Source organism: Canis lupus, chromosome 32, assembly GCF_048164855.1.
Source record: "Canis lupus baileyi chromosome 32, mCanLup2.hap1, whole genome shotgun sequence".
In the NCBI taxonomy this organism is placed as follows: domain Eukaryota; kingdom Metazoa; phylum Chordata; class Mammalia; order Carnivora; family Canidae; genus Canis; species Canis lupus.
The window spans coordinates 41,810,788-41,837,904 of NC_132869.1; the positions used below are offsets into that span (position 1 = coordinate 41,810,788).

The 27,117-nt window shown below is 41.4% G+C and overlaps 1 protein-coding gene across 2 annotated transcripts in view; it reads right to left on the reverse strand.

Moving 5' to 3' along the window:
• The window catches only part of PTPN9 (protein tyrosine phosphatase non-receptor type 9), a 70,692-nt gene that overhangs the window by 15,705 nt on the left and 27,870 nt on the right, over positions 1-27,117 (reverse strand). For both annotated transcript variants that reach the window (XM_072809727.1, XM_072809728.1), the window contains exons 2-7: positions 16,682-16,825; positions 13,217-13,306; positions 12,393-12,517; positions 8,517-8,622; positions 4,030-4,140; positions 1,990-2,318 (exon numbers count right to left, since the gene is read on the reverse strand). In XM_072809727.1, the coding sequence (XP_072665828.1) occupies positions 1,990-2,318; positions 4,030-4,140; positions 8,517-8,622; positions 12,393-12,517; positions 13,217-13,306; positions 16,682-16,825 (905 nt within the window). The remainder of the gene's footprint in view (positions 1-1,989; positions 2,319-4,029; positions 4,141-8,516; positions 8,623-12,392; positions 12,518-13,216; positions 13,307-16,681; positions 16,826-27,117) is intronic.

Consider the following 27,117-nt stretch of genomic DNA (forward strand, 5'->3'; position numbering starts at 1 on the left):
AAAAAAAAAAGACTGGTGGGTAATATTAATATCAATATCCTGGTTGTGATACTATATTATACTTTTAAAAGATGTTACCATGGGAAAACTTTGGAAAGGGTATGTGATCTCTCTATTATTTTTTATAAGTTCATGTGAATCTTCAATTATAATAAAAAGATAAACATTTAAAAACCACTTTTTGAAAAAACGGTGTAAGGGAGAAGAAAAAAGAGAAAGTCTCTTGGTCCATGGGCATTCTGGACAACAAGGAGTAGTGATATCTACTCCATAATCTAGAACTCCAAGGGGGATATAGTTCGTTCTGTGTAAGTAGTTTTACTGGAACCCAGTATAGGACAGAGACCTGGAGCTGATGAGGATTCTGGGTTCCAGCTCCTGAAGTGGAGGGCTCATTCATTCAATACAGTCAGGATTAAGAAGTCCTTCCATAGGACTGGAAAGTGTTCTCTGATTATAACATGAGGGCTGGTTTCAGTGATGCCAAGAGGACAATCAAAACCTGCTTTTTTAATGGGGGTGGGGGGAGGAAGATGGTAGAAATACCATCTCAAGGGCCTCACAGCAGGAGTAACCAGAACAAAGTTAGGAATCCCCATGACAAGTATGCATCCTCTTGGAGCAGCCCAGTAATATTCTGCTCCATAATACTTCCCTGATTCAAAAGTATAGGGGAGAAAACTCTTTGGGAGAAAGACTGGGTGCATATGGGGGCTGTGAGCTAAGAAAGAAACTGCTGGGGGATCCCTGGGTGGCTCAGCGGGTTTAGCGCCTGCCTTCGGCCCAGGGCGTGATGCTGGAGACCTGGGATCGAGTCCCGCGTCGGGCTCCCTGCATGGAGCCTGCTTCTCTCTCTCCCTGTGTCTCTGCCTCTCTCTCTCTCTCTCTCTGTGTCTGTCATTAATACATAAATAAAATCTAAAAAAAAAAAAAAAGAAAGAAAGAAACAGCTGTGTGGGGGGAAAACGATACTCCCGCCACTCTGATATACACTCTGCTTTCTTGTGCTTTTTTCTCTTACTTTCCTTTGCATTCTTGCTCTGCCTATTGCCTTTCTTCTCAAATGTTTCTTCTGTCTTCTCTTATCTCTTTCCTAACTCATTCTTTTCCCTCTTTCCTTTTGCTAAGTCTCTCTCCCTGCAGGTTCTCCCCAGCCACTGACTAAGCTGGACAGGAATTATGAGTGAAAGGAGGTATTCACAGAATCACGGATTCCTAAAACATTTAAGCTACAGAAGCAGGTGAATATCAGAGTCTAACATCACCTATTACAATAGAAAAACTGGAGTGCAGGCAAGAGAAATAACTTGCACAAATCGCAGAAGGGATTTTTGGTTATACTGGAACTTGGGCCTGGGGCAGGTTTCTCTAATTTTCAACATAGAGACAGAAATTTCTGCTGCAGCCAGTGAAAACAGGGTAAAATAAGAGCAACAGTAAGAGAAATGATCTACACTCTACGGCCAACAATAGTTACCAAGTAATTATGAACCAGTTATAAACTAGCCAGGTAATTCTATAGTAGGATTTGGATAGAAGGAAAATCGCACAAGACCAAACTCCTAAGAGTTAACTCTTTTCTCCTATTGTGGATTATTTTAAACACACCAGCACCCCTCCCTTCAGAAAGTAATGGTATATTATAAATGCTCTAGGGAGAAACTGCCTACATGAAAGGACAGATGATCACACTGAACATATATTTTTATTTTTTTTTCCTAAAATCACTTGAATTTCATGAAAATATTAAAAAATGCATCCATTATTACATGGTTCCTCTGTTGGTACTAAAGACCTTCAGAAATTCAGAATATACCAAAGCAGGAAGTACCTCTTTCTGGATGAGAGAACCATCATCTATGTGAAAGTGATGCTCCTTGACATAAGGAAGATCCTCTGTTATGGAAATGAGATCTGGAAGGAGCTGTTGACAGCACACACCAGAAGCATGTTGGTAACCCACTGTGGGCCCAAACCTTTCCTACTTACATAGAACAGTGGAAAGTGCCAACAGGGTTCTCACGGCGGATGTCTTCATACTCCTCATATATCCCACGCTTTTGCCTGGTGCTAACATAGTCCATCAACTCTTGGATGGTCATTGCATGGGGACCTGGAACATGTACTGAGTCCCAGTCTAAGGCAGGAGGGAGGGAGAACATGATGATCTCATCGAAGGGATCTGGGTGGCCGTTCATCTGGGGTAGGAACTGGAAATTCCAAGTGGCAAGGTCAATTTTGACGTATCCACCCAGGTTTTCTGGAAGGCACTCCCTGGGCAGGTGCTGGGTAACCTCAGATGTCTTTAATATCTGAATCTGGAAGGCCAGAAAGAACCATGTGAGTATGGACAGGAAAAAAATATATAGATAATGAAGATAAAGAACAAATGTGTTTATATTTAGTTTGAAGAATGGGATGAGATTTGTTTGAAATACTTGGTATTTCCTTATAAAAGAAGAAGACTTGCATTGCATCCACCCAGTATTGAAGTCCTATAATTTCCCCAAAGGTTTCACTCCTAGAATTTGCCTCCCATCCTTCTTAAGATTTTGTTTTTAAGTAATCTCTACACCCAATGCGGTGCTCAAATATACAACCTCAAGATCAAGAGTCATGTGCTCTACTGACTGAGTGACCTAGGTGCCCCAAGGGCCCTTTTATAATCCTTGAAAGGAAGGTACAGTGAACAAAGCCTTTATGGTATTAACAAGGCTTCCCAGTGACATCTCATGCAGGTATTTGGCTTTTTGACTACTAAGAATACACAGGTAGTAATTCTTCTTGGTCAACCCCATACTAAGGTAACCAACTCTAAGCTTGGTGCTTTACTCACAGCTCAGCAGAGATGTTCTCAAAGATAGCTTTCTAAGGAAGTAACACAAGACCAGTCACCCAGATACAGATAGCCCAGGAAAACGGCCAGAAAAGAAATCCTAATTCTGCTCTTTGCTTAGACGCAGCCTTACTGGACCAAATTGGCCTAGTTGGTTTTCCATGAAATCTGCGTAAAATGGGAATGCTGGTCTCTCTTGCTGTTGCCTCTTCTTGGAATGCTCTCTTTTCCTCCTCGGCTTCTTCACAGACCAGCTTCTAAAGCTCACCTCTTCTGTGAAGCCTGTCTCTGACTGCTGGATACAATATCCTCCTCTGTGCTCCTGCAGGGCCATAGTTCTCTGTACACGTCTACTTCTGCGTTCTCTATCAGGACCATAAGCTCCTCGAGGGTAAGGAAAGCCTCACTCCATTTTTATTTGTATTTATTTTTCTTTAAAGATTATTTATTTATTTATTCATGAGAGAGAGAGAGAGAGAGAGAGAGAGGCAGAGACACAGGCAGAGGGAGAAGCAGGCTCCATGCAGGGAGCCTGACGTGGGACTTGATCCCAGGTCTTTAGGATCACATCCTGGGCTGAAGGTGGAGCTAAACCGCTGAGCCACCTGGGCTGCCCACCTCACTCCATTTTTAATTCCCACTCAGGGGATAGTAACAGAATTAAGATAATTTTAGACAACATTTTTGAAGTCAGGAAGCAATGAGCTATTTTAAGAGAAAATGCCAGGAAAGGAAGTTTTAGAAAGAGATACAGTGAGAGATTCTCCTCCACCACCCTGGTGGTCAATGAAATGGATTAGTATTTCCAATTGAACAAATTTAACCATCAGTTCACTAGGCTAGATTTTGGAAGGAGTAGCTACCGTAAGTTATCCATGGGACATACACCTTCAGTGCTATCTTTATGCGAGGTGCCATGGAAGGAAACTGCCAGACAAACTATATCTAGCTCCTAACTTCAAAGAAATTGTAGTAGAGTGGGAGAGGCAGCCTGTATTGACCTGAATAAAGAACAGAGCAGAGAATATAAGTGGATACACTAACAGAAGCAGAGAGCACTTTAAGGAGACAGGCCAGAAGGATTTTATTGAAGGTAAAAAATTAATTGGTAGGTTTCAACAGTAGAAATGGGAAGTTTAGCACCTCCTCCAAATAACCACCTCCACCTACAAATAAAATAAAGCTTGCCTTACCCGCTCCCGGACTTTGTCCTTCAGGAGGAGGCTGATGATGGAATAGGGCACTCGGAACCATATTGGTGCTCCCACAATCAGTACTTTTTTCAAACGGGCAGGAAATGCTCCCTGTGGAGAACACACATGAAAATTTAAAGATATCAATTAAAAAAAATAAAAATAAAAATAAAGATATCAATTAAGGCACTGGAACCTGTGACTATTCAAACTCAGTGTAGGTTTTCTGCTCTTTTCCCCATCCTTACCCAGCAGGGGGAGTCTAAAGCCTAATTCAGGTGTCATTTCAGCAACTACAGAAGTGGTTAAAATTTTTTTATTTTTTTTATTATTTTTTTAATTTTTATTTTATTTATTTTTTTAATTTTTATTTATTTATGATAGTCACACACACACACACACACAGAGGCAGAGACACAGGCAGAGGGAGCCCGACGTGGGATTCGATCCCGGGTCTCCAGGATTGCGCCCTGGGCCAAAGGCAGGCGCCAAACCGCTGCACCACCCAGGGATCCCCTATTTTTTTTAATTTTTAAATTATACACCTGAAACTAATACGACATTATATGTTAACTATACTGGAATTAAAATTAAAAACTTAATAAAAAATTAAAAGGTGATTTACTTTTAAAAGTTACAATGTCATGTTCTTGTGAACATAAGCTTTATGGATCAAAAATTACACTGACTTTTGTCAGCGTTTATGTGTGCATCTTTAAGTTCTGCTTATTGGGACGCCTGGGTGGCTCAGCAGTCGGACAACTGCCTTTGGCCCAGGGCCTGATCCTGGAGTCCCAAGATCGAGTCCTGCATGGGGCTCCCTGCATGGAGCCTGCTTCTTTCTCTGCCTGTGTCTCTGCCTCTGTGTCTCTCATGAACAAATAAATAAAATCTTTAAAAAAAAATTGGAAAGAATATATGTGTCTGAAAATGGGTAGGGGTTAACAAAAATGGTATTATAAAAAGATTATTTTAGGGGATCCCTGGGTAGCTCAGCGGTTTAGTGCCTGCCTTTAAAATCTTTTAAAAAAATAAGAAAATTTAAAAATTAAAAGATTATTTTATAACCTTTAAACTGAAGATTAAAAAATGAAGATTTCAGATTTTTTTGAAACTTTGGAAAATGCTCATTATATAATCTTAGCTACACAGGATCAAAACTATAATCTTAATTTTTTTAAAGATTTTATTTATTTATTCATGAGAAACAGAGAGGGAGAGGCAGAGACACAGGCAGAGGGAGAAGCAGGCTCCATGCAGGGAGCCTGATGCAGGACTCGATCCTGGGACTCCAGGATCATGCTCTGAGCCAAAGGCAGACATTCAACTGCTGAGCCACCCAGGTGTCCCTTATTTTATTTTCTATAATACTTCGCATTACTTCCATTTTTTGGAACCTCATTTAAAATGTTTATATCCTTTTTTTAAAAAAGTAATCTCTATACACAACATGGGGCTTGAACTCATGACCTAGAGATTGAATGTTGCATGCTCCACTGACTGAGCCAACCAGGTGCCAGTAAAATGTTCATATCCTTTGATCCGGTCATCCTACTTCTAGAAATCTACTTCAAATAAACTATTTTATGTGCCAATAAAGATATGAATATAAAAGTGTTTGTTGAAAAAACTATTTATTATAAAAAATGGGAAAAGTATTCAACAATATAGAAATGGTTAAATAAATTATAGTAAATACAGGATAGACTATTATTCAGCAAATACAAATATTCGTAAAATAAACTTGCTGGAGCTTATTGTATATTGAAATTGTATGAATATAATTCAAATCATATTGAAAAACATCTAGAAGAAAGTGCCATACACCAAAATGTCAACAGTGTTTAATTCTGCATAATATCAAAGACAGTATTTCTTTTTTTTTTTTTTTAAGATTTTATTTATTTGTGAGAGTACAAACAGGAAGAGCAGCAGAGGGAGAGGAAGAAGCAGACTCCCGCTGAGCAAGGAGCCCAATGTGGGGCTTAATCCCAGGTCCTTGGGATTATGACCTGAGCTGAAGGCAGATACTCAACCTACTGAGGCCACCTACATGCCCCAAAGACAGTATTTCTTCTTAATATATAGTAATCTGAGTTCTTCAAAATTTTCTATAATGAAAATATTTTTATTAGAACAGCTTTTAAGTATAAAATATAAATTATGAAAAAATTTATCAGCTCAGGTTGTGATCTCAGGACCCTGAGAAACCAAGAGTCTGAAGCTTAACGGACTATGCCACCCAGGCGACCCAAAAAGTATAGCATTCTTGGATGGGAGATAATAACATTATAAAGATGTCAAGTCTCCCTAAATTAATTTATTAATTCATTACATCCAAATAAAATCCAGAGTGTTTTATTTCCCTGAAATTGACTGAATGACTCTAAAGTTCATCTAATCAACAGATGCCGATGGGGGCTCCTGGATGGCTCAGTCCAGTTAAACATCTGCTTTCGGCCCAGGTCACAATCCCAGGGTCCTAGGATAGAGTCCCACCTTGGGATCTCTGCACATTGGGGAGGCTGCTTCTCCCTCTCCCCGCTGCTCGTGCTCTCTCTCTAGCTATGTCTCTCTCTCTCAAGTAAATAAAAATCTTCAAAAAAAACCCAAAGATGATATTTTAAAAAATTTTTTTCTCATCAGATTTAAATTTTGGAAAGTGGTTACCCTCTGTGCAATGGCACCAGGGTGTCTGAGAAAGGGGAATCAGACTTCTCCTTGAATTGCTTTTTAATTGCTTTTATAATAAAGAAAAGAACTAGGAGGTATCTGGCTGGCTCAGTAAGTAGAGCATACACATTTTTCTTTTTCTTTTCTTTTTTTTTTTTTTTTAAGTAATCTCTACACTCAACATGGGACTCAAACTCACAACCCCAAGATACAGAATCACACACCCTCCCCACCAACTAAGCCAGTCACACACCCCTGAGCATGCAACTCATGATTTTAGAGTTGTGAGTTCAAGCTCCATGTTGGGTGTAAAGATTACTTAAAAATAAAGTAAGAGGTGCCGGGAGGCTCAGTCAGTTAAACATCTGCCTTCGGCTCAAGTCATGATCCCAGGGTCCTAGAATTGAGCCCTGCAGCAGGTTCCCTGATCAATGGAGAGTCTGCTTCTCCCTCTCCCTGTGCCACTCCTCCACTTTGTGCTTTCTCTTGCTTCCTCTCTCTCTCTCTCAAATAAATAAAATCTTTAAAAAAAATTTAAAGAAGGCACACAAAAGTACATGTAAAAATAAAAATGCAAAAAATATAGTCAAAACAACTTTTAGAAATAAAAGAGTGTGAGAGGAAGCTTGTCCCACGAGATATTAAACTTTATTTAAGACTCTAATAGGGCAGCCCAGGTGGCTCAGCGGTTTAGTGCCGCCTTCAGCCCAGGGCCTGATCCTGGAGACCGGGGATCGAGTCCCACGTCGGGCTCCCTGCATGGAGCCTGCTTCTCCCTCTGCCTGTGTCTCTACCTCTGTCTCTCTCTATGTGTCTCTCATGAATAAATAAATAAAATATTTTTTTAAATAAGTAAAATTTAAAAAAAGAGATCCCTGGGTGGCTCAGTGGTTCAGTGTCTGCCTTTGGCTCAGGGCCTGATACTGGGGTCCCAGGATTGAGTCCCACATCGGGCTCCCTGCATGGAGCCTCCTTCTCCCTCTGCCTGTGTCTCTGCCCCTCTCTCTCTCTCTTATTCTGTGTCTCTCATGAATAAATAAATAAAATCTTTAAAAAAAAAAAAAAGAAAGAAAAATAAAGAAAACAGGAATATGATAAAAGACACCATAAAACTGAATAAATTGGAAACTATAAAAAATGCTGGTAACACATACTTAATAATGTCCCTCTCCCCATTCATGTGCATTTGCTCTTGCATGTGTTCTCTAAAATAAAATATTGAGTAAAGTATATGAGAAGAAAAAGAAATTTTTTAAAGATTTTATTTATTTATTGCAAAAATATTAATGTGTTTGATTATAAAGTGGCATATATACCATATTATCTTTTAAAGTTCAGAATATTACAAAATACCTCTGGATTTATGAGTGTGGGATAAGAGAGTAAGAACTCTATATACAGAACTCCATACATATGTGTATAGGTTAATGTACATATACTCTTGTGTATGAAGTCAACATGTAAAACCTATTTCTGACTAGACTGAGACAAAAAAGTCTGAAAGTCATTGGCTAGGTGACATTTCTCAGACACTGGACATACCTGGGCCTTCATTAATTCTTATTCTACAAAACTCCAGGAAAGGAACAACCCACCTTTATGACTCAGAATGTTGCTGTGCATTTCCTTTTTTAATTCCTCCCACTCCACTTTTAAGACTATTTTGTATTCGGAGGAAGCAAATATTAATCATCATTTGCAGGTGACCTTTACACTCAACATAATGTCTTAAGTTTACATCATTCCTAAGCCTCCCAATGAATAAAGTATCCTAAAAAGTGAAAGAGAGTTGAAGGGTCCTCTCACAGCCTTACCTTCAGCAGGTTTAGGACTTTCTTGCCAAGATCCAGCTCAAAGTTGGTATAATTAGAACCACACATGTCATAGATAAACACCAGTCCGTTCCTCTGAGTTTCGAAGCTGTAAACCAACCATTGAACAAACACACTTATAAGATGGAGGAGGCAGGCTGAAAGCCTAGGGCAAAGAGTATGGGACACATGCAGGACCAAAATAACTGCCTCTCTGAACACTGGCATCTTTGGTATCTGCTATGCTTCTTGTGATATTACAATAAAAAAATATTTGGTCTTCAACTGGTTGCTGGCACTGAGTTGCTTTAAAATTCTTGGAATTTCCTAAGTGAAGAGTTTCAAGTGTCTTTTGTGATGTTAATGAGACAACTAGAAGGCCCACAGGTCACCTACAGAAGGGGGTGGTTGCCAGGGGAACCAACCAAGGGACTGGAGAGGGTTGGTACATCCCCTCCCCCACCTCCAGGGAGAGGAAAGGGGAGGGATTGAGGTGAATCTCAAACGGCTGTTGATTTAATCAATTGTGCTGATGTAATGACGCCTCCATAAAAACACAAAAGGGGGGCGCCTGGGTGGCTCAGTTGGTTAAAGGTCTTTGGCTCAGGTCATGATCCCAGGGTTCCGGGATAGAGCCCCAGGACGAGCTAGGGGGTCAGAGGGGAGCCTGCTTCTCCCTCTCCCTCTGTCCGCCTCGCCACACTCCAGCTGTCTCTCAAATAAATAAATAAATAAATAAAATCTTTTAAGAAAACAACCAACTAACCAACCAAAAGGATAGGGCTTGGAGCTTCCAGATGGAGGTGCTAAAAGGGTGGCCCTCTCAGAGGGTATGGAAGCTCTAAGCCCCCCTTCACCATACCTTTCCCCATGCTACCCTTCCAACTAGCCGCATAATATCCCTTTATAATAAACTGGCAACGTAGTAAGTAAAATGTTTCCCTGAGTTGTGTGAGCCATTCTAGTAAAGGCACTGCACCCACGAAGAGAGTTCTTGGAATCTTCAATCCAGCCTGTTGATAAGAAGCACAGGTGACCTGAACTGGCCACTAGCATGTGAGGGGGGTTAGGGGGAGACAAGTCTTGTAGGATTCAAAACCTTTAACCTGTGGGATCTCATCTATCAGGCAGATAGTGTCAGAATTGAGTTGAACTAAAACCCTGAGCTGGTGCCAGGGAATTGCTCGGAGGTGCAGCAGAAAACCTTATTGATGCATGTTTACCAAGTACCAAACTCCTAGGTTGAGAATGTTCCAGAACGTCTAGGTTATCAAAATCTGAACTGTTTCCTCCCAGGTTTCTGAATCTACCTATCCAAATTTGGTAACATTCCATGTTTTTTTTGTTTTTTGTTTTTTTTTTTAAGATTTTATTTATTTATTCATGAGAGACACACACAGAGAGAGGCAGAGACACAGGCAGAGGGAGAAGCAGGCCCCAAGCAGGGAACCCGATGCGGGACTTGATCCCAGGACTCCAGGATCATGCCCTGAGCCAGAGGCAGGCGTTCAACCCCTGAGCCACCCAGGCATCCCATCAAGGGCCAAATTCAAAGAACTATAGGTTTTCCTTTCATGGCACCAGCCTGTGGCAGAGAACTGAAATAAAGAGAAGTCAGTGCCAGGGGAAAGAGAATTTAATAAAAAGAAGCTATGGTGCACAATGATGTAGGTTCTATATTCCTAAAAATCGCTCATCCTGTAAAGAAATGCACATGAAATAAATACAAATGTGGTAGGATCTTTGTTTTTCTGCATACAGAATGAGGTTTACAATGATAGATAATTCCTTACTAAGAATAATTGTTTTCCTATTGAGTTTGATTCCTAAGTTGGATGCTACCTGGGAACATCAAGATGTTTAAAACACAGTCCTTGACATTTGTTTCAAAATGATTGAGGGGGGGATCCCTCAGTGGTTTAGCGCCTGCCTTCGGCCCAGGACGTGATCCTGGAGACCCGGGATCAAGTCCCACATCGGGCTCCCTGCATGGAGCCCGCTTCTCCCTCTGCCTGTGTCTCGGCCTCTCTCTCTCTCTGTCTCTCATGAATAAATAAATAAAATCCTTTAATAATAATAATAATAATAATAATAATAATAATTGCCGTTAGGGGTGCCTGGGTGGCTGAGTCGGTCTACCTTTAGCTCAGGTCATGATCTCAAAGTCTTGAGATCAAGTCCCACTACCTGCTTATGGGGAGTCTGCTTCTCCCTTCCGCTTTGCCCCCCTACTCGTGCTCTCATGTGCTCTCTCTCTCCAATAAATAAGATCTTAAAAAAAAAGATAACTGCTGTTAAAGTCAGACTAAAAAGAATTTTATTTATAACAGGTGGGAGGAGTGAGGAACCCAGTCATAGAAAGTTGACCATTAAAGAAAGGGATTTAGAAAAGAGAAGGAAACCTTCCTCTTTAATCCCAGTGAGGAGAGAGAGGGTTTCCTTCTCTTCTATCTTGGTGAAAGTTAACACAGGAAAACAAAAATTTCTGCTCACTAGTGAGAATATTTTGCTTAGAGAAAAGGCTTCATGTTTATTTATCTTATATGCACCTTCTGAATAATGGGGAGTCACTAAGGGTTTTCAAGAAAAGGGTGGACATCATGAAAACAGTTTGAAGTATGTTTACCTGTGTGGTCTTCCTGTGGGATCCAATCAATACTCACACTGGAAAGAGCAAGCTTTGACCACTGCCATGCCTATAGGAGGGCTCTGACTGTAAGCTGCCCAAGAAGGAAGGCCAGTGAATTTTCTGGTAAAGGAGCCTTTCATTTATTCTCCTGAGCTAACGCATTTCAAAGGAACCTATGATCTGGAAATTATGTCTGAAGACCAATCATAGGCATAATTGGCAAGAAGAAATGAGAAATTTCACACTTCTGATTGGGCAGTACACGGCCCCTGTGACCACTGGTCCTCTCCTTCCCTTAGTAACTTCTCTTTTTCAGAATAATGCTGTATAAATACTATGGAAGTAACATTAACAAGTGAATTAGACAGAGAGGCCCACTTTGGACATCGTTTGGCTCTCTGCACCCTCTAAGTCCACAGTATGACTAAAGTTGTGCACAGCTATCTTTCACTATCTTAGGTTTCAGCCTTAAATATATCATTTCCAACCCATGGAAAGAGCCATGGGACTAGCCAATGACATCCAGTACGATAACAAACTGTAAATGGCAATCACCAGGGAATAAAGGAAGTATGGCAAAAGGACAACATAATAGGGTACAAACAGCTCTGGCTAAGAGCAAAGAAACTAGGATCTTAGGCCTAACTGGACTGATATGTGATGACTGTAACAGTCAGGCTTTGGTTTCTTTGCCCATAAAAGATCATAATACCATTTATCTTGTAGAAGGAAGGAGAAATGACCTGAGCTGATTCTTTTTGCTCATTGGTCTGTTTATAAAGATGATTTTGCTTAACTTTGTACTTTTGGGCCATTCTCTCCTGAATGTTGATTCTCAAAATCCTGAATTAAATGGCATTATTTTTATATTACAAACATACCAAGGTTCCAGAGTGTTTTGAAAATCAAAATTCAGGGCAAATGAGCAAAAAGCCAGTACATGTCATTTCCCCTTCACTTTCTCTCAATAAGTAATTCTCAATACACTGAGGATAATTAGTTAATTGGTTTTCTCAGCTTCTGTGATCCTAAAATAGAGCCAAGCAGGTAAAGATATAGAATACCCACCTTCTTGATAGTACCTGGAAATATGCCAAGCCCTTAAGGACATGGAATGTTTTCTATTCATAGCATTTCCCAGGGCACATCCTAGAAGCATGGCGAAGGCACTGCTGAGTTCATCAAGTTAGTCAAGGACTATACTTCCCTATCTGGATGCAGACCAACTAAAAGGTAATCATCATGCTCACCTATCCACAGCTCTGTCTAGCAAGTAAAACAGAGCCTGAAGTACCACATGTTGGACTGACTTGTGAGGATGATGCAATCTGGCAGTGAAGAGAGCAATAGAAGCTCCTGTTGGGTCCCGAACATTCTAGAGCAAATCAAATGAGAAACATTTATAAACTAAATAGAGAATCACAACAATCACAGAGGCATCTTATATCCTAGATAAAAATTTCACACAGAGAGAAGAGATGCTGGCAATACTTCTCTGACCTGCATCAGTTGCTCCAGGAAGGGAAGAAAGCTTATTTCATCCCACTCCTGATTCTTAGCACCCCCTGGATCGTATTAGTTTGGCAGGAAAAAAACTACATTCTCTTAACTTGTCAATTGCAGAGAGATTAAAGGATGGTCTACACTTGCTGCCTAGCTAATTTCCCAGGTAGGATGGCAAAACACACAGCAGGGGGAAACCACGGAAGACAACCATGGTTTCCACGCTCTGCCTTAAAAGTAGCGTCGTATACTTATTCAAAAGGCTGTGGTCTCTAGGTGGAGAGAACTTGACTCCAATAAGGACGGGCCTCTGAAATACTACATACGCACCTAAAGACCCTCACTAACAATGGACCAATGAAGAAACTTTGCTCGATATACTGTACAACTGATTCTCAATAATTTCATTTGTTACTAGAATAATTTTGTGCAAACTGCACAGCTGCTTTATGTCTGCTCTTGAATGTTGACACTCTCTAGATTTAGGATAAGGTATCTAGGAACAAAATCCAAAGAGGACAACAGCTACAAAAGGAAATAATGAGAACAAGAAGGGTACATAAAGACTCACTAAGATGGTGAATTTCCCACTAAGGATCTCAGAACGGAGAGGTTCCTCATGAGGTTTCAGCTTCACAATGCCTTCCTTCCTTCGTGTTTCCTAAAAATAAAACATAGCAAGATAAATTAAAGTGAAAATACTGTGTATCGAAGACAGCTCTATGTAACCATCAAATCTCAGAGATAAGGGACTTTATTTATTTTTTTTTCTAAGTCCACCTTTATTTATTTATTTATATGATAGTCACAGAGAGAGAGAGAGAGAGAGAGGCAGAGAGACACAGGCAGAGGGAGAAGCAGGCTCCATGCACCGGGAGCCCGACATGGGATTCGATCCTGGGTCTCCAGGATCGCGCCCTGGGCCAAAGGCAGGTGCCAAACCGCTGCGCCACCCAGGGATCCCAGATAAGGGACTTTAAAGTAAAAATCACTGAATAAATTGAATCACAAATTCCCTTGTAACATCCTTCAGGCCAACTGAGTATTACCTGAATTCTCGTCCAACACCACCTGATCAGCCTGTTAGGTATCATATTTTCCTTTAAATCAGTGAGAAGCCTACCCTGAAGACCAGCTAATACATATGGCTAGAGTGCAGGGTCAAAGTTCTAAAATATACATCAGCAGAGATCTGTTTTTTTTTTTATTTTACATTTTATTTATTTATTTTTAAAGATTTTATTTATTTATTCGAGAGAGAGGGGCGGGGGGGGCAGAGACACAGGCAGAGGGAGAAGCAGGCTCCATGCAGAGAGCCTGACGTGGACTCGATCCAGGGTCTCCAGGATCATGCCCTGGGCTGCAGGCAGCCCTAAACTGCTGTGACACCAGGGCTGCCCCATCAGCAGTGATGTTGCAGCAAGATATACATGCACCCAAAAAATGTCTGGAAGCAGACTTCGTCACACATCCTTAAGGCTGAGGCCTCTCCCCACTTAAAAAAGGAGCCGTCAATCCCCTGGATATGTTCTCCAACAAGACCTACCATGACCTCAGTTTTCTTTTTTTTTTTTTTTTTTTTTTAATTTTTATTTATTTATGATAGTCAGAGAGAGAGAGAGAGAGAGAGGCAGAGACACAGGCAGAGGGAGAAGCAGGCTCCATGCACCGGGAGCCCGACGTGGGATTCGATCCCGGGTCTCCAGGATCGCGCCCTGGGCCAAAGGCAGGCGCCAAACCGCTGCGCCACCCAGGGATCCCGACCTCAGTTTTCTTATCTCCACAGTATGACTCTTTAAGCTCATCCTCATACTTGGTCCACTGCATTCTCGTTGCTTCCAATCTAACTACCGCACTGAGAGCTCCTGCTCCAGCGCCAGGCCTGCCTTCCCATCAGTGAACCTGGTAGGCATTTTCAGCTTTCCTTTTACATGACAAGGTTGACCACTCATCTTCCCTTTTCCCAGAGACACTCTTTATCAGAGGTAGACAATACTCTCAGTTTTCCTATGTCCTCAACTACTGCTTCTAAGGCTCTTTTTTGTTCTTGTTTTTTTTTGTTTTTTTTTTGTGTGTGTGTGGTTTTGTTTTTTTGAGAGAGAGAGAGAGCGCATGGGGGTTGGGGTAGAGAGAGAGGAAGAGTGATACAGGGCTTGATCTCATGACCCTCAGATCTTGACTTAAGCCAAAACCAAGAGTTGGATGCTAAAAAACATAAAAAAATAAAAAAATAAGTTGGATGCTTAACCCACTGAGCCACCCAGATGCCCCTTTTGGGTGTTTTTCATTCATCTGCTCACTCAATTCACTCACCGGCTCGTTCATTTATTCTGCAAATAGTTGTAGAGCAATTATTATGTGCCAGGCACTGAGCTAAGTGCTAGGAACACACCCTGGTGAATGAAACAAGCTAGGTCTTTGTTTATATTCTCACCCAAATCATCCCTAAAATCAAATTCAAGTATCTTCAGAGGTAGGGAGCAAGTGAAGACAGTATTAGTGCTAGGAGAGTGCGTATGCTACCAAAGCATTCAAATTCAACTTTTAAGACAATACTGAGCCAAAGATAGCAAAAAGTCTGAGGTGACGTTCAGCCCTATATATCTTCCCCTCATACTTCCTGGAAGGCCCTCACCCTTTCTCATGGCTCCAATATTCAGCTCCACTTTGGTCACTCAAAATCTCTACTTCAGGTCCAGATTTTTTTTTTCTGAACCCTAGACTCACACTCCCAATTCTCAGAGAACATGTCTATTTAGATATCTCAGTGGCACGTCAGACTTAACATGGCCAAACTGAACTCATGGCCTTGTCTCTCCACACACCTGCACTATTTCAGTGTCTCCTAAATTAGTGAATGCTACCACCATTTACCCTGCCACCCAAGTCAAAGACCTAGAACCCTTGACTCTTTTTCCTTAAACACCAGTTTAAGCAACCTTGTCTTACCACTTTTACTTCTAGAATCTTCCCATTTTTTCCTCTATATCCCGACACTACACTTTGACACCACGACCGTCTCACTCTCCATAATTACAATGGCCTTCTAATTGGTCTGTCTCCAGTATAGCCCTGCTGATCTATTATCTAAAGCACAGTGAGGGCAGCCCAGGTGGCTCAGCGGTTTAGCGCCACCTTTGGCCCAGGGCGTGATCCTGGAGACCCGGGATCGAGTCCCACGTCAGGCTCACTGCATGGAGCTGCTTCTCCCTCTGCCTGTGTCTCTGTCTCTCTCTCTCCCTCTGTGTCTCTCATGAATAAATAAATAAAATCTTTAAAAAAAATAAAAATAAAGCACAGTGAGAAAATCTTCCCAGAATGCAAATCTGATCAAGTTGTTCTGCTGTTCTTATTACCTTCAATGAATTTCTCTGTCCTTAAGAAAAAATAGATACTCTTATGATCTGGCCTTGTTTACTTTTGCTACTCAATCTCTTGACATGTCCCCGCTCCCAATGAGCATTTTCACTCAGCTTAATTTCTCTGTTGTCTGAATCTGAACTTGCTGTTCTCTCTGCCATACTCCACTTTTCCAATTCCTACTCCATTCTTCAGATCTTAGCTTAGAAATCATTTCCTTCAAGAAAGTTTCCTTGGCCCTTCTAAGTAAATGTGCTTCCGCAGAACTAAGTAGTGACCTATCATAATTTTCTATAATTGTGTGTCTATTTTCTCTTTCTAAATAGTAATCTCTGCACCTGGAACATAGTATATATACAATAAACATCTGCTGAACAAATGAGTGAATATTGTAGGAGATGACCCACAAGATAAAGCTCACTAAAAGTGAGCTTTTAGTCTTGAACTAATCCTAGCATGCTTCATCCTCCCTTTTTAATTTAGAGAGGTTCTATATCTCTTCGGAAGGATTTTCTGACTGCAAAGTAGGGCTCCTAGATATTGGCCTGCTTTTTTTTTTTTTTTTAATGACAGCAGGGAGAACACTCAGAGAACTATTGCGTGTAGTGTGTGGCACAGAAAACAGCAAAGCAGAGGGCCGATGTGCCACAGGCCCGGTCTAGCCCCATGCACATACTCTGTAGGAGTGGAACAACTCTATGGCGCGGAGCACATCGAACTTCCTGGCCATGAGGAACTTGACAGCCACATCCCAAGACAGAGGAGAAACATTGTACTGAACCGTCCACTTGTTAATCTCTTCAAGAAACTGCTTGGTGGCCTGTTTGACAAAGAAAGGAAAGAAAAATTAGTCAAGAACATATGTACACAAACAACAAACAAGCAAAAAAAAAATTTATCCTTTCCTCAAGCAAGTCTGAACCAAAAGTTTCTTATAGGGAGCAGGGAAAGACAAAAAGTTGGAAAACAGGTCTGAAAGTAGAAATAGGGGATCCCTGGGTGGCGCAGCGGTTTGGTGCCTGCCTTTGGCCCAGGGCGCAATCCTGGAGACCTGGGATCGAGTCCCACGTCGGGCTCCCGGTGCATGGAACCTGCTTCTCCCTCTGCCTGTGTCTCTGCCTCTCTCTCTCTCTCTCTCTCTCTCTCTATGTGACTATCATAAATAAATAAAAAATTTAAAAAAAGGAATACTTAAAAAAAATGAAAGTAGAAATAGTTAAAATTCATACTACTCAATGAGGCCAGAGGCCAGAGGGCAGGACTGAGCATAAGGATCCAGGAAGGAAAAACGAGGGAGGAAAGCAAGGCACCCAAATGGGATGCAAATCAGTGACCCCAAAGCAAAAAATAAATAAATAAATAATAAAATAAAAAATAAAACAGCAGTTTACTTTTTGTTGTTGCTATTTTTTATTTTTTTAAAGTTTTATTTATTTATTCAGAGAGAGAGAGAGAGAGAGAGGCAGAGACACAGGCAGAGGGAGAAGCAGGCTCTATGCAGGGAGCCCGACGTGGGACTCGATCCCCCAGGTGTCCAGTATCACTGCCCTGGATTGAAGGCGGCGCTAAACCGCTGAGCCACCCGGGCTGCCCATGTTGTTGCTATTTTTTAAATAAAAGAAGGCGGATAGACCCCTTGAAGGGTTATTGCATAACGTGTATCATGGTACAACAGTCTCAGCTGCTGTTTGGGTCCTGCAAGCCAACTGGATACAGCAAAACCATCAGAAAATGGTTTTGGCTTTGGAATTAGCAATACTATTGGAGAGCAGCAAAGCTATTAAGAAGAATTTAACAAATCAAAAGGCCAACTGTTCTTTGGGCTGACTGACCCCACAGGACCTCTTCATGCTTCACATGGCAGCCCCAAAACCAGACACTAATGCCCAGAGTCATTAACCACTTTGGATAGCGGTTGCCTGGGAAGGGTGGAGAGCCGCATACTGAGGGAGGAGTAGGAAATTTTCATTTTCACTATCTGATCCCAAGCTGGCAAGGTGCCTGTTTCTTGTCCCTATCTCTTGATTAACCCATGTCCTTCTATCCTCTCTCAACCTATTTCTCCTGACATTTATAACCAGTTTCTGCTCTAGCCAAACTACTCTTCTGTTTCTTCAGTTTTTGAATAGGATTTACATCAGGATTTTTTCTTTCCTTTTAATTTTTTTTTAAATACCCAATGTGGAGCTCAAACTAACAACCTCAAGATCAAGAGTTGCAAGCCCGGGGCACCTGGGTGGCTCAGTGGTTGAGCGGCTGCCTTAGGCTCAGGTCATGATCCTGGGGTCCTAAGATCAAGTCTCACATCAGACTCCCTTCAGGGAGCCTGCTTCTCCTTATGTCTTTGTCTCTCTCTCTGTGTCTCTCATAAATAAATAACATCTTTAAAAAAAAAAAAGAGTTGCAAGCTCTACTGACTGAGCCAGCTAAGCGCCCCGACACTGGGAATTTTTGCATACATATTCTCAATTGCTGAACATTTTCTGCATGGCAATCTGGTCCCTTCCACCCAGAAACTTTTCTCACATGTTGATCCAAAATGTGACCAACTTCATGAGAATTCTGAAACTTAACTGATCAACAAATGAATCCACAGTTAAGATATATTTATTAAACTATTATATATTTATTAACTACTTGTTAATATCTGTGCTAATAAATACAAGGAATACTAAAAATAAGGTCTGCTTTATTTTTATTTTTTTAATTAATTAAAAAAAATTTTTAAGGTCTGCTTTAAAAGGTCTAAGACTAACTTACTATATGGCCATGGATAAGGTAATTCTCTCTTCATCTCTGATTTTTCAATTGAAAAACAAAGGGAAGGGTGCCTGGGTGGCTCAGTAGGTTAAGCATCTGCCTTAAGCTCAGATCATGATTTCAGGGTCCTGGGATGGAGCATCACGTCTGGCTCCCTGCTTAGGGAGGAGTCTGCTGCTCCCCCTCCCTCAAGACCTCCCCTGCCGCTCATGCACTCATTCTCTCTCTCTCAAATAAATAAATAAAACGAAAGAAAGAAAGAAAGAAAGAAAGAAAGAAAGAAAGAAAGAGAAGAGAAGAGAAGAGAAGAGAAGAGAAGAGAAGAGAAGAGAAGAGAAGAGAAGAGAAGAGAAAAGAAAGAAAAGAAGGAGGGGAGGGAAGGACGGAGGGGAGGGAAGGAAGGAAGGAAGGAAAACAAACGGGAGAAAGGGTAACAAGCAATTGACCTACTGCAGAATCTTGGCAACAAGTCCTATCTTTCAAATACAATTCAGATTGCTACATACATGTTTAAACAACTAGCAAATTAGAGAGCCCCAGGAAGTCAGCAAAACCTCACATGAGAGCACTTGATTCTTCCCCCAATTTCTAGGAAAGGAAAAAGACACTTTATAAACCAGAGTAAAAAGCTGCACCTGACCCTTAGAACCTTCCAACCGGGGCAATATAACTTATACCCCTGGAAAAGGAGAGAACTAGAAAAAACTAATCAGGCAAAGTGCATTAAAAAAGCCAAGAAATAAAGGCCATGAAGAAAAGCCTTCAGATGATCACTCTGGCCCAGAACCAGTTTAAGTCAGACCAGAGAAATGAGTCCCAGGGAAGACAACGGGACAAACTTAGAATGCTCCACCAGAAAACAGTTGGAGTTGCCTCTGTGGGGTGAGTGGCCAGCATCAGAATGAGGAAAGACAGAAGGGAAAAGAAGAGAAGTGGGCAGAGAGAGATCCCAGAAACAAAACCTCAGCCAGCCCGGAAGGTCCCCAGGAGATTTTATAAAGGGTTATTTGTCTTTTAATTAACATATCATCTTTAAATCCAGTCCTCTTGTGGGCTTGGCTGAAGCTGCCCGGAGAATAAAACACCAGAGTAACAGCAGAACATACTTTTCCCCCTTTTCTAATAAAAATAATAAACAGACAAATCAATATGCAGGTAGGAGGAGGAAATACAGTTAATAGCGAGAGGGTGATACGAACTCATAACACATCCAATTACTAGGATGCTTTTTTCATTTTTCGTAATTAGCCACGCCTCGATAAGAGTACGCAGTTTCACACACGCCCTTCACAGCGCATACACATTGGCTTCCTTCTTCTTAAACTCCGTTCTTTCAAAGTTTCTAATGTCCTGTAGCTCCCAAGAGCTGCTGCCTTGCGCTGACCTCTGTCCCCTGCTGGTCAGGATGTTATTCTTGGCTTTGAGCTCGGGAACAATTCCTCCTGATTTGGCCCCACTCGGCCTAGCATGAGAAGAGTCCAGGGTACTGTAAACAGCGTGTGACATTTACAGATACAAATACGCATACACACGGCCGGCCGTCACGTTCAGCCTCGGATTCACCATCCTGCATCCCTATCCCTCTTGTGCAAGAGATGAACCTCTTAAAGATGGCCTCAGCTTCAACAGCCTTTGTCTAGAAAGTTAATCAGGCATCTTCCTCTGTTTACACATGAATTCAGCACAACCACTAAATATAGAACAATTTGTGGCCCTATTGGTACCCAGAGAAACAAGTCCTAGCAATTTTAATGAGCAACACACTCTTCATAAGGGATAATCGAAATTCCTGAAATTAATATTATTTCCTGGTGAACAAAAGAATGAGCCAAAAGATGAGTCACAGCTTATAAAAGATCTCAACTCAAGGTCAACGGTTTGAATCTATCTAGGTTTATGAGTTAACTGCAAACTGTTAACACCTGGCAGCTAAGGCATGGTCACAGTTCAAACAGCTGCGGCCGTCCTTTGGGAAGAAGGTCTGAACTGATGTTCAGAAAAACTAACATTATCACTTACAACCTTCCTCAACCCACTTTCAGGTACAGGTAAGATTTGTTTCAGCCTTGTCAAAAGCTTACTGTAAATACGTACTACTCCCACAATCATGTCTAAATAAATAAAGACAGGGGCAGCCTGGGTGGCTCAGCAGTTGTGCACCTGCCTTCAACCCAGGGTGTGATCCTGGGGTCCTGGGATCGAGTCCTGCACCGGGCCCCCTGCATGGAGCCTGCTTCTCCCTCTGCCTGTGTCTCTGCCTCTTTCTCTGTGTCTCTCATGAATAAATAAATCTTTTAAAAATACATACATACCTACATACAGGTTTCTTAATGACAGCCAGGAGGATAAAGATATAGGGAACCCACTATAAAATGGCTGAGAAATCTGTCAATTAAGTGAATTATGGCCTGGACACTATCCACTTGTGTTAAATATGTCACAGGAGAGAATAAAAACAACAGCCTTCATGTTACCTCACACTCCCAAGAGCAGCTACAATTCTGAGATGAGTTCTAGACAAAGGGCTAGCCGACCAAAAGATCAAGAAAAACGCGCTGGCGTACTCGGTTGCACAGTATCTTAAATCCTGTGTTCCAGCACAAATAGGAGAGAGTAAAAACCAGACCTATAACAAACCTGCTTTTGAAAGAAACAGAAAACTTCAGCCTCCTGGGATGTCAGCCAGCGAACCACCAAAGAACAGGGGTCCAGTGGGTTTGCGATGCAGCAGAACCCATCCTCTCACTCACTGCTGTGGGATATCTGGGCGAGTCATTTAACCTCCCTGATGAACATACGGCACGGACGAGACGACGGACAGAAAAGCACTACAGGATCTGGCAAGTGGTAGGTAGTCTCTGAACGGATGTTTATTCTCTTTTTCTTTATTCCAGTCATTTAGCACTAAAACTTATTTCAAAAGTTAGAGTTCCTCAGAATCAAGTGCTCTTTCTCTTTAGCCAGTAGCAATTCACTGTCTCTAATCCACTTTATCAAAAAGCACAAATTTAAATCAGAAACTTCCAATATGTGTTCAATCGCAAGACAAAAGTCTCTAAAGGAGCAACTCCTCACTCCGGGCTCTGGGTAACACAGAAGCTGGAGTGGGAAGTATTTATCCCCCCCGCCCCCATCTCTAAATCCTTTTTTTTTTTTTTTTTTTTGGTCTAAATCCTTTTGTCCCTACTTTCAGACTACACTGGCAGCTCTGGGGATTAGCTCTGCCATCCTGAGCATTAAACTGACTAGAAACTATTTCTCATTAAAATAAAGGAACAACTCTGTGCAGGACACACACCATGCAAAAAATGCACTTACCCTGCACTGAATACCTAAATAAGGGATTCAATAGAAGACTCTGTGTCTGCACGTTACCCCTGAAACACATTTTTGAGGTTACCTCTGTACCTTATCAAATATGATTTTTCCTCATTAGCTTCAGTGACCGATGCATTACTAAACTTTCTCTTATGCCTGTTTTCTTCTTTCTCCCTCATTGTGAACTGTTGTTTTGTTAAACCTACTAATCCCGTCAATTCATATCCATGCTAGGAAACCGAATCTGAGGGGAGACAAACTAGCTTGCTGCCATTCGGTTTTCTAAACTGAAAACTATCCTCTTTCCATTAGCCCTTTGTTATTATGCCAAATACGGAAATAAACATAGGTCCTTTGAATTATTTTTTTTTTAAGATTTTATTTATTCATGAGAGACAGACAGAGGAGAGAGAGAGAGAGAGAGAGGGAGAAGCAGGCTCCACGCAGAAGCCCGATGCAGGACTCGATCCCGGGACCCCAGGATTACGCCCTGAGCTGAAGGCAGACACTTTAACTGCTGAGCCACCCGGGCATCTCAGTTCCTTTGAATTAATATTTACTCATTTATTTCAAATATCTTCACTTTATCAGGAAAAATTTGCCTTTCCTTAAAACGTTTTTTAAAAAATATTTTATTTATTCATGAGAGACACAGAGAGAGAGGCAGAGACACAGGCAAAAGGAGAAGCAGGCTCTCTGCGGGGGAGCCTCATACAGGACTCGAAATCAGGACCCCAGGATCACAACCTGAGTTAAAGGCAGACACTCAACCACTGAGCCACTCAGGTGCCCCTTAAAATGTAATTTTCAAGGAGCCAATGCTTCCTTTTTAAGATTTATTTTAGACAACGCACGCTCCACTGGGCAGGGAGCCCAAAGACAGCACAGAGCACACCACCAACACAGGGCTCAACCTCACAACCGTGAGATCATGACTTGAGGCAACACCAAGAGTCCGATGCTTAACTGACTGAGCCACCTAGGGACCCGGAGCCAGTGCTCTCTTAAGTAGGATTTTACTACATCTGGGAAGGAAAAAGTTTTAAGGAAAATTTCTGATGTTATGTTTTACAACAAAGTAATAAAGGAAATTTGCAGAAAAAGAAAAGGATATCCATGATCACATCATCCTATAGTTGTTTTAATAATTTAAAAAATTAAAGTCAACAGAAAAATACCAATAAATACATAATTTTCTAAATATATGTCCCACGACCTCCACACACACACACACACACACAACCTTGGGGAGTGGAAAGAAGAAAGAGGGATTATTCAAGTGTATATTGTTCTAGTTGAGAATCCTGGCCTCTCTGGCAAGCTGCCATCACTAGCAGCAGTAGTGTCCCTTCAAGGCAGCCCAACAGTAGAGCTCTTTCAGGCGGCGAGTCATGTAGTCAAGCAAACATGCACAAGTATTTGCTGAAGGCCTACTCTGTGCTAAGTAATGTAAGTAACTGTACAGGAGACACAACTCAGAGAGATACAGACTCTACCCCGAGCAGTTTACAGCCATATAAAAATGGAGATAGATAAAAAGTCATGGTCATAGAATTTTATTTTTTTTTAAGAGTTTATTTATTTATTCATGAGAGACACAGAGAGAGGCAGAGACACAGGCAGAGGGAGAAGCAGGCTCCATGCAGGGAGCCCGACGTGGGACTCGATCCTGGGTCTCCAGGATCACGCCCTGGGCCGAAGGCAGGCGCTCAACAGCTGAGCCACCCCAGTGTCCCAGTGCTATGGAATTCAAACTATCTCTAGGAGAATTTTTTTTTTCTAATCTTTTTAGAGCAGTGCCTTGAAGTATGAGTAGGAATCTGGCAAGCAGACACAAGCATTCTAACTGGAGAAAACAAAATGTGTAGAGAAAGAGGAAAGAATAGGAATTACTGGGGACACAGTATAGCTGGTGTGTGTCTAGATTGTATGACAGGAAATGGTGTGAATGATCTGACTTGAAGGCTAAGTCACAATGGATTTTATTTTATTTTTTAAAGATTTTATTTATTTATTCATGAGAGACACACACAGAGAGAGAGGCAGAGACCCAGGCAGAGGGAGAAGCAGGCTCCATGCAGGGAGCCCGACGCGGGACTCGATCCCGGGACTCCAGGATCACACCCCAGGATGCAGGCGGCACCAAACCGCTGCACCACCGGGGCTGCCCGGCTAAGTCACAATGGGAAGGCCCTTGTATACCATGCTCCAGATTCCAGGCATGACCCTATAGACATGAAGGAGTCAACAGAAATCTTTAAACAAACAAATAAATAAATAAATAAATAAATAAATAAATAAATAAATAAAATTTTAAAAAGAAACCTTTAAGCAAAGGACTGAGATGATAACTTTGGTCCTCCTGTCCTCCCCAAAATTACTGTTAGCAGTAGGGAAGCCAAACTGGAAAAGGGCAATTTAGCAGCAGGGAGGCAAATTCTGTGTGGATCACTGTCTATTTTATTCACTAGTTCCTAGCATTATGCCTGGCACAAATAAGTAGCTCTAATAACATCTCCTAACAAGTATGTATGACAAGTAAATGAACAACAGAACTCTGAAGAACATTAACATTTAGAGAGTAGAAAGAGGAGAAAGAACCAAGGAACTTTTTTTACCTTTTTTTTTTTTTAAGATTTCATTCATTTATTCATTCATTCATGAGAGACACAGAAAGAGAGAGAGGCAGAGACACAGGGGGAGAAACAGGCTCCATGCGGGGAGCCTGATGCGAGACTCGATCCTAGGACCCCAGGATCACACCCTAAGCCGAAGGCGATGCTAAACCTCTGAGCCACCCAGGCTGCCCCTAAGATTTACTTTTAAAAATATCAGTGACCACTGAGTATCAAAGAAATATAAATTAAAAAACAAGATTTTTAAAAAAATAAATAAAAAACAAGAGTTGGCAAATATCTATAAAACAGACTCAGATTTTTTTTACATTATGTTCTCAGACCTTCATGGGACAAATAGCTCTCATGTTATATAAAGTGCAGTGTAATAGAGGAAATACACTTCATAACACAAGAGGGTTTATCTCAGGAATGAAGAGGCAGTTTATTAAGAGATCGAAGCAATTTTTATTATTAACGGACACTAAAGGAGAAAGAGGATATAACCTTCTCAACAGATGACGGAAATGATGGGATAAAATTCAATACTTTTTTTTTTTTTTTTAATTTACCAAACTAGGAATAGAGGAATTACCTTAATCTGGTAATCTGACAGATGCTCAGCCACTGAGCCACCCAGGTGTCCCTCATGCCACTTCTCTATCAATTGGGCACTGCCAAGCATAGTTTTAAAAGTGCAAACCGCTGGGGGCACCTGCATGGCTCGGCGGTTGAGCGTCTGCATCTGCCTTCAGCTCATAACCTGCCTTCAGGTCATGATCCTAGGGTCCTGGGGTCCCGGGATCGAGTCCCACATCGGGCTCCCTGCTTCTTCCTCTGCCTGTGTCTCTGCCTCTCTCTCTCTGTGTCTCTCATGAATAAATAAATAAAATATTTTTTTAAAAAAAGTGCAAACCCTGGATGCCTGGGTGGCTCAGTGGTTAAGTGACTGCCTGCGGGAAGCCTGCTTCTCTCTCTGCCTATGTCTCTGCCTCTCTATGTCTCTCATGAATAAATAAATAAAATCTTTAAAAAAATAAAAGTGCAAACCCGAGGGTACCTGGGTGGCTCAGTGGTTGAGTGTCTGCCTTTAACTCAGGTTGTGATCCTAAGTCCCAGGATCAAGTCCTGTATCAGGCTCCCTGCATGGAGCCTGCTTCTCCCTCTGCCTGTGTTTCTGCCTCTCTGTGTGTCTCTCATGAATAAATAAAATCTTTTAAAAAATACAAGTGCAAGCCCTATGATCCACACCACCCCTTCTAGGAATCCAGTGCACAGAAGCATAAGCATGAAGGTACAAAGCCAACATATATATACATATATACTCACATTGTTTCTAATACTTTGCCATTAGAAACAATGTTGCAATGAATATTAGATATGTGGATAGTCACTGTAGCATTCTTTTTTTTTTTTTTTTTTTTTGGTTAAGATTTATTTATGAGAGAGAGGAGGAGAGGGGCAGAAGGAGAGGGACAGTATTCCCAAGCCAACTCCCTGAATGAGCATGGAGCCAGACATGGGCAGAAATCAAGAGTCAGCTGCCCAACTGACTGAGCCACCCAGGCAACGCTGTAGCATTGTTTCTAATGACAAAATGGTAGAAATAACCTAAATGACCAACAATAAATAAGAAAATGGATAAATCAGGGAATGTCCATATAATAGACCACTATGTGGCCAAAGTACATCACATTTTTCTGTTAAAAACACTAAGACAGGGCAGCCCAGGGGGCTCAGCGGTTTAGTGCCGCCTTCGGCCCAGGGAGTAATCCCAGAGACCCGGGATCGAGTCCCGAGTCGGGCTCCGGGTGCATGGAGCCTGCTTCTCCCTCTGCCTGTGTCTCTGCCTCTCTCTCTCTCTGTGTGTCTGTCATGAATAAATAAAATCTTTGGAAAAAAAAAAAAAAGCACTAAGACACCTCAAATATGGCATTAATCTGTAAAACACTGAATCAAAACCTTTTATCCTGTTGTTTCCACATTTTAAATTTTCTTCTAGAAAAAATAAAAAGGAAAAATATACATGAACTTCAATTAAATCCAAATTAGTGCTTTTTGCTTAAATTACTATCAACATACTTACACTGAAAATTAAATCCAAGTCTGTGCAGCCATTTCTAACTGTAAGTGATTCTCATGTTAAAGGCAATAACTTACTGTTTTTTTTTACTTATTTTCCTTTTTAAAAAATTTTAGTGCCAGTTAACATATTAATTTCAGGTGTATCAGACAGTGATTCAACAATTCCATATGTGACTCAGTGCTCATCATGACAAGTGTACTCTAAATCCTCATCACCTATTTCACCCATCCCCCACCCACTTCCTCTCTGGTGACCATTTGCTTTCTGCTTCTCTCTCTGCCTATTTGCTTTCTATAGTTCTGAGCCTCTTTTTTGGTTTGTCTTTTTTTTTTT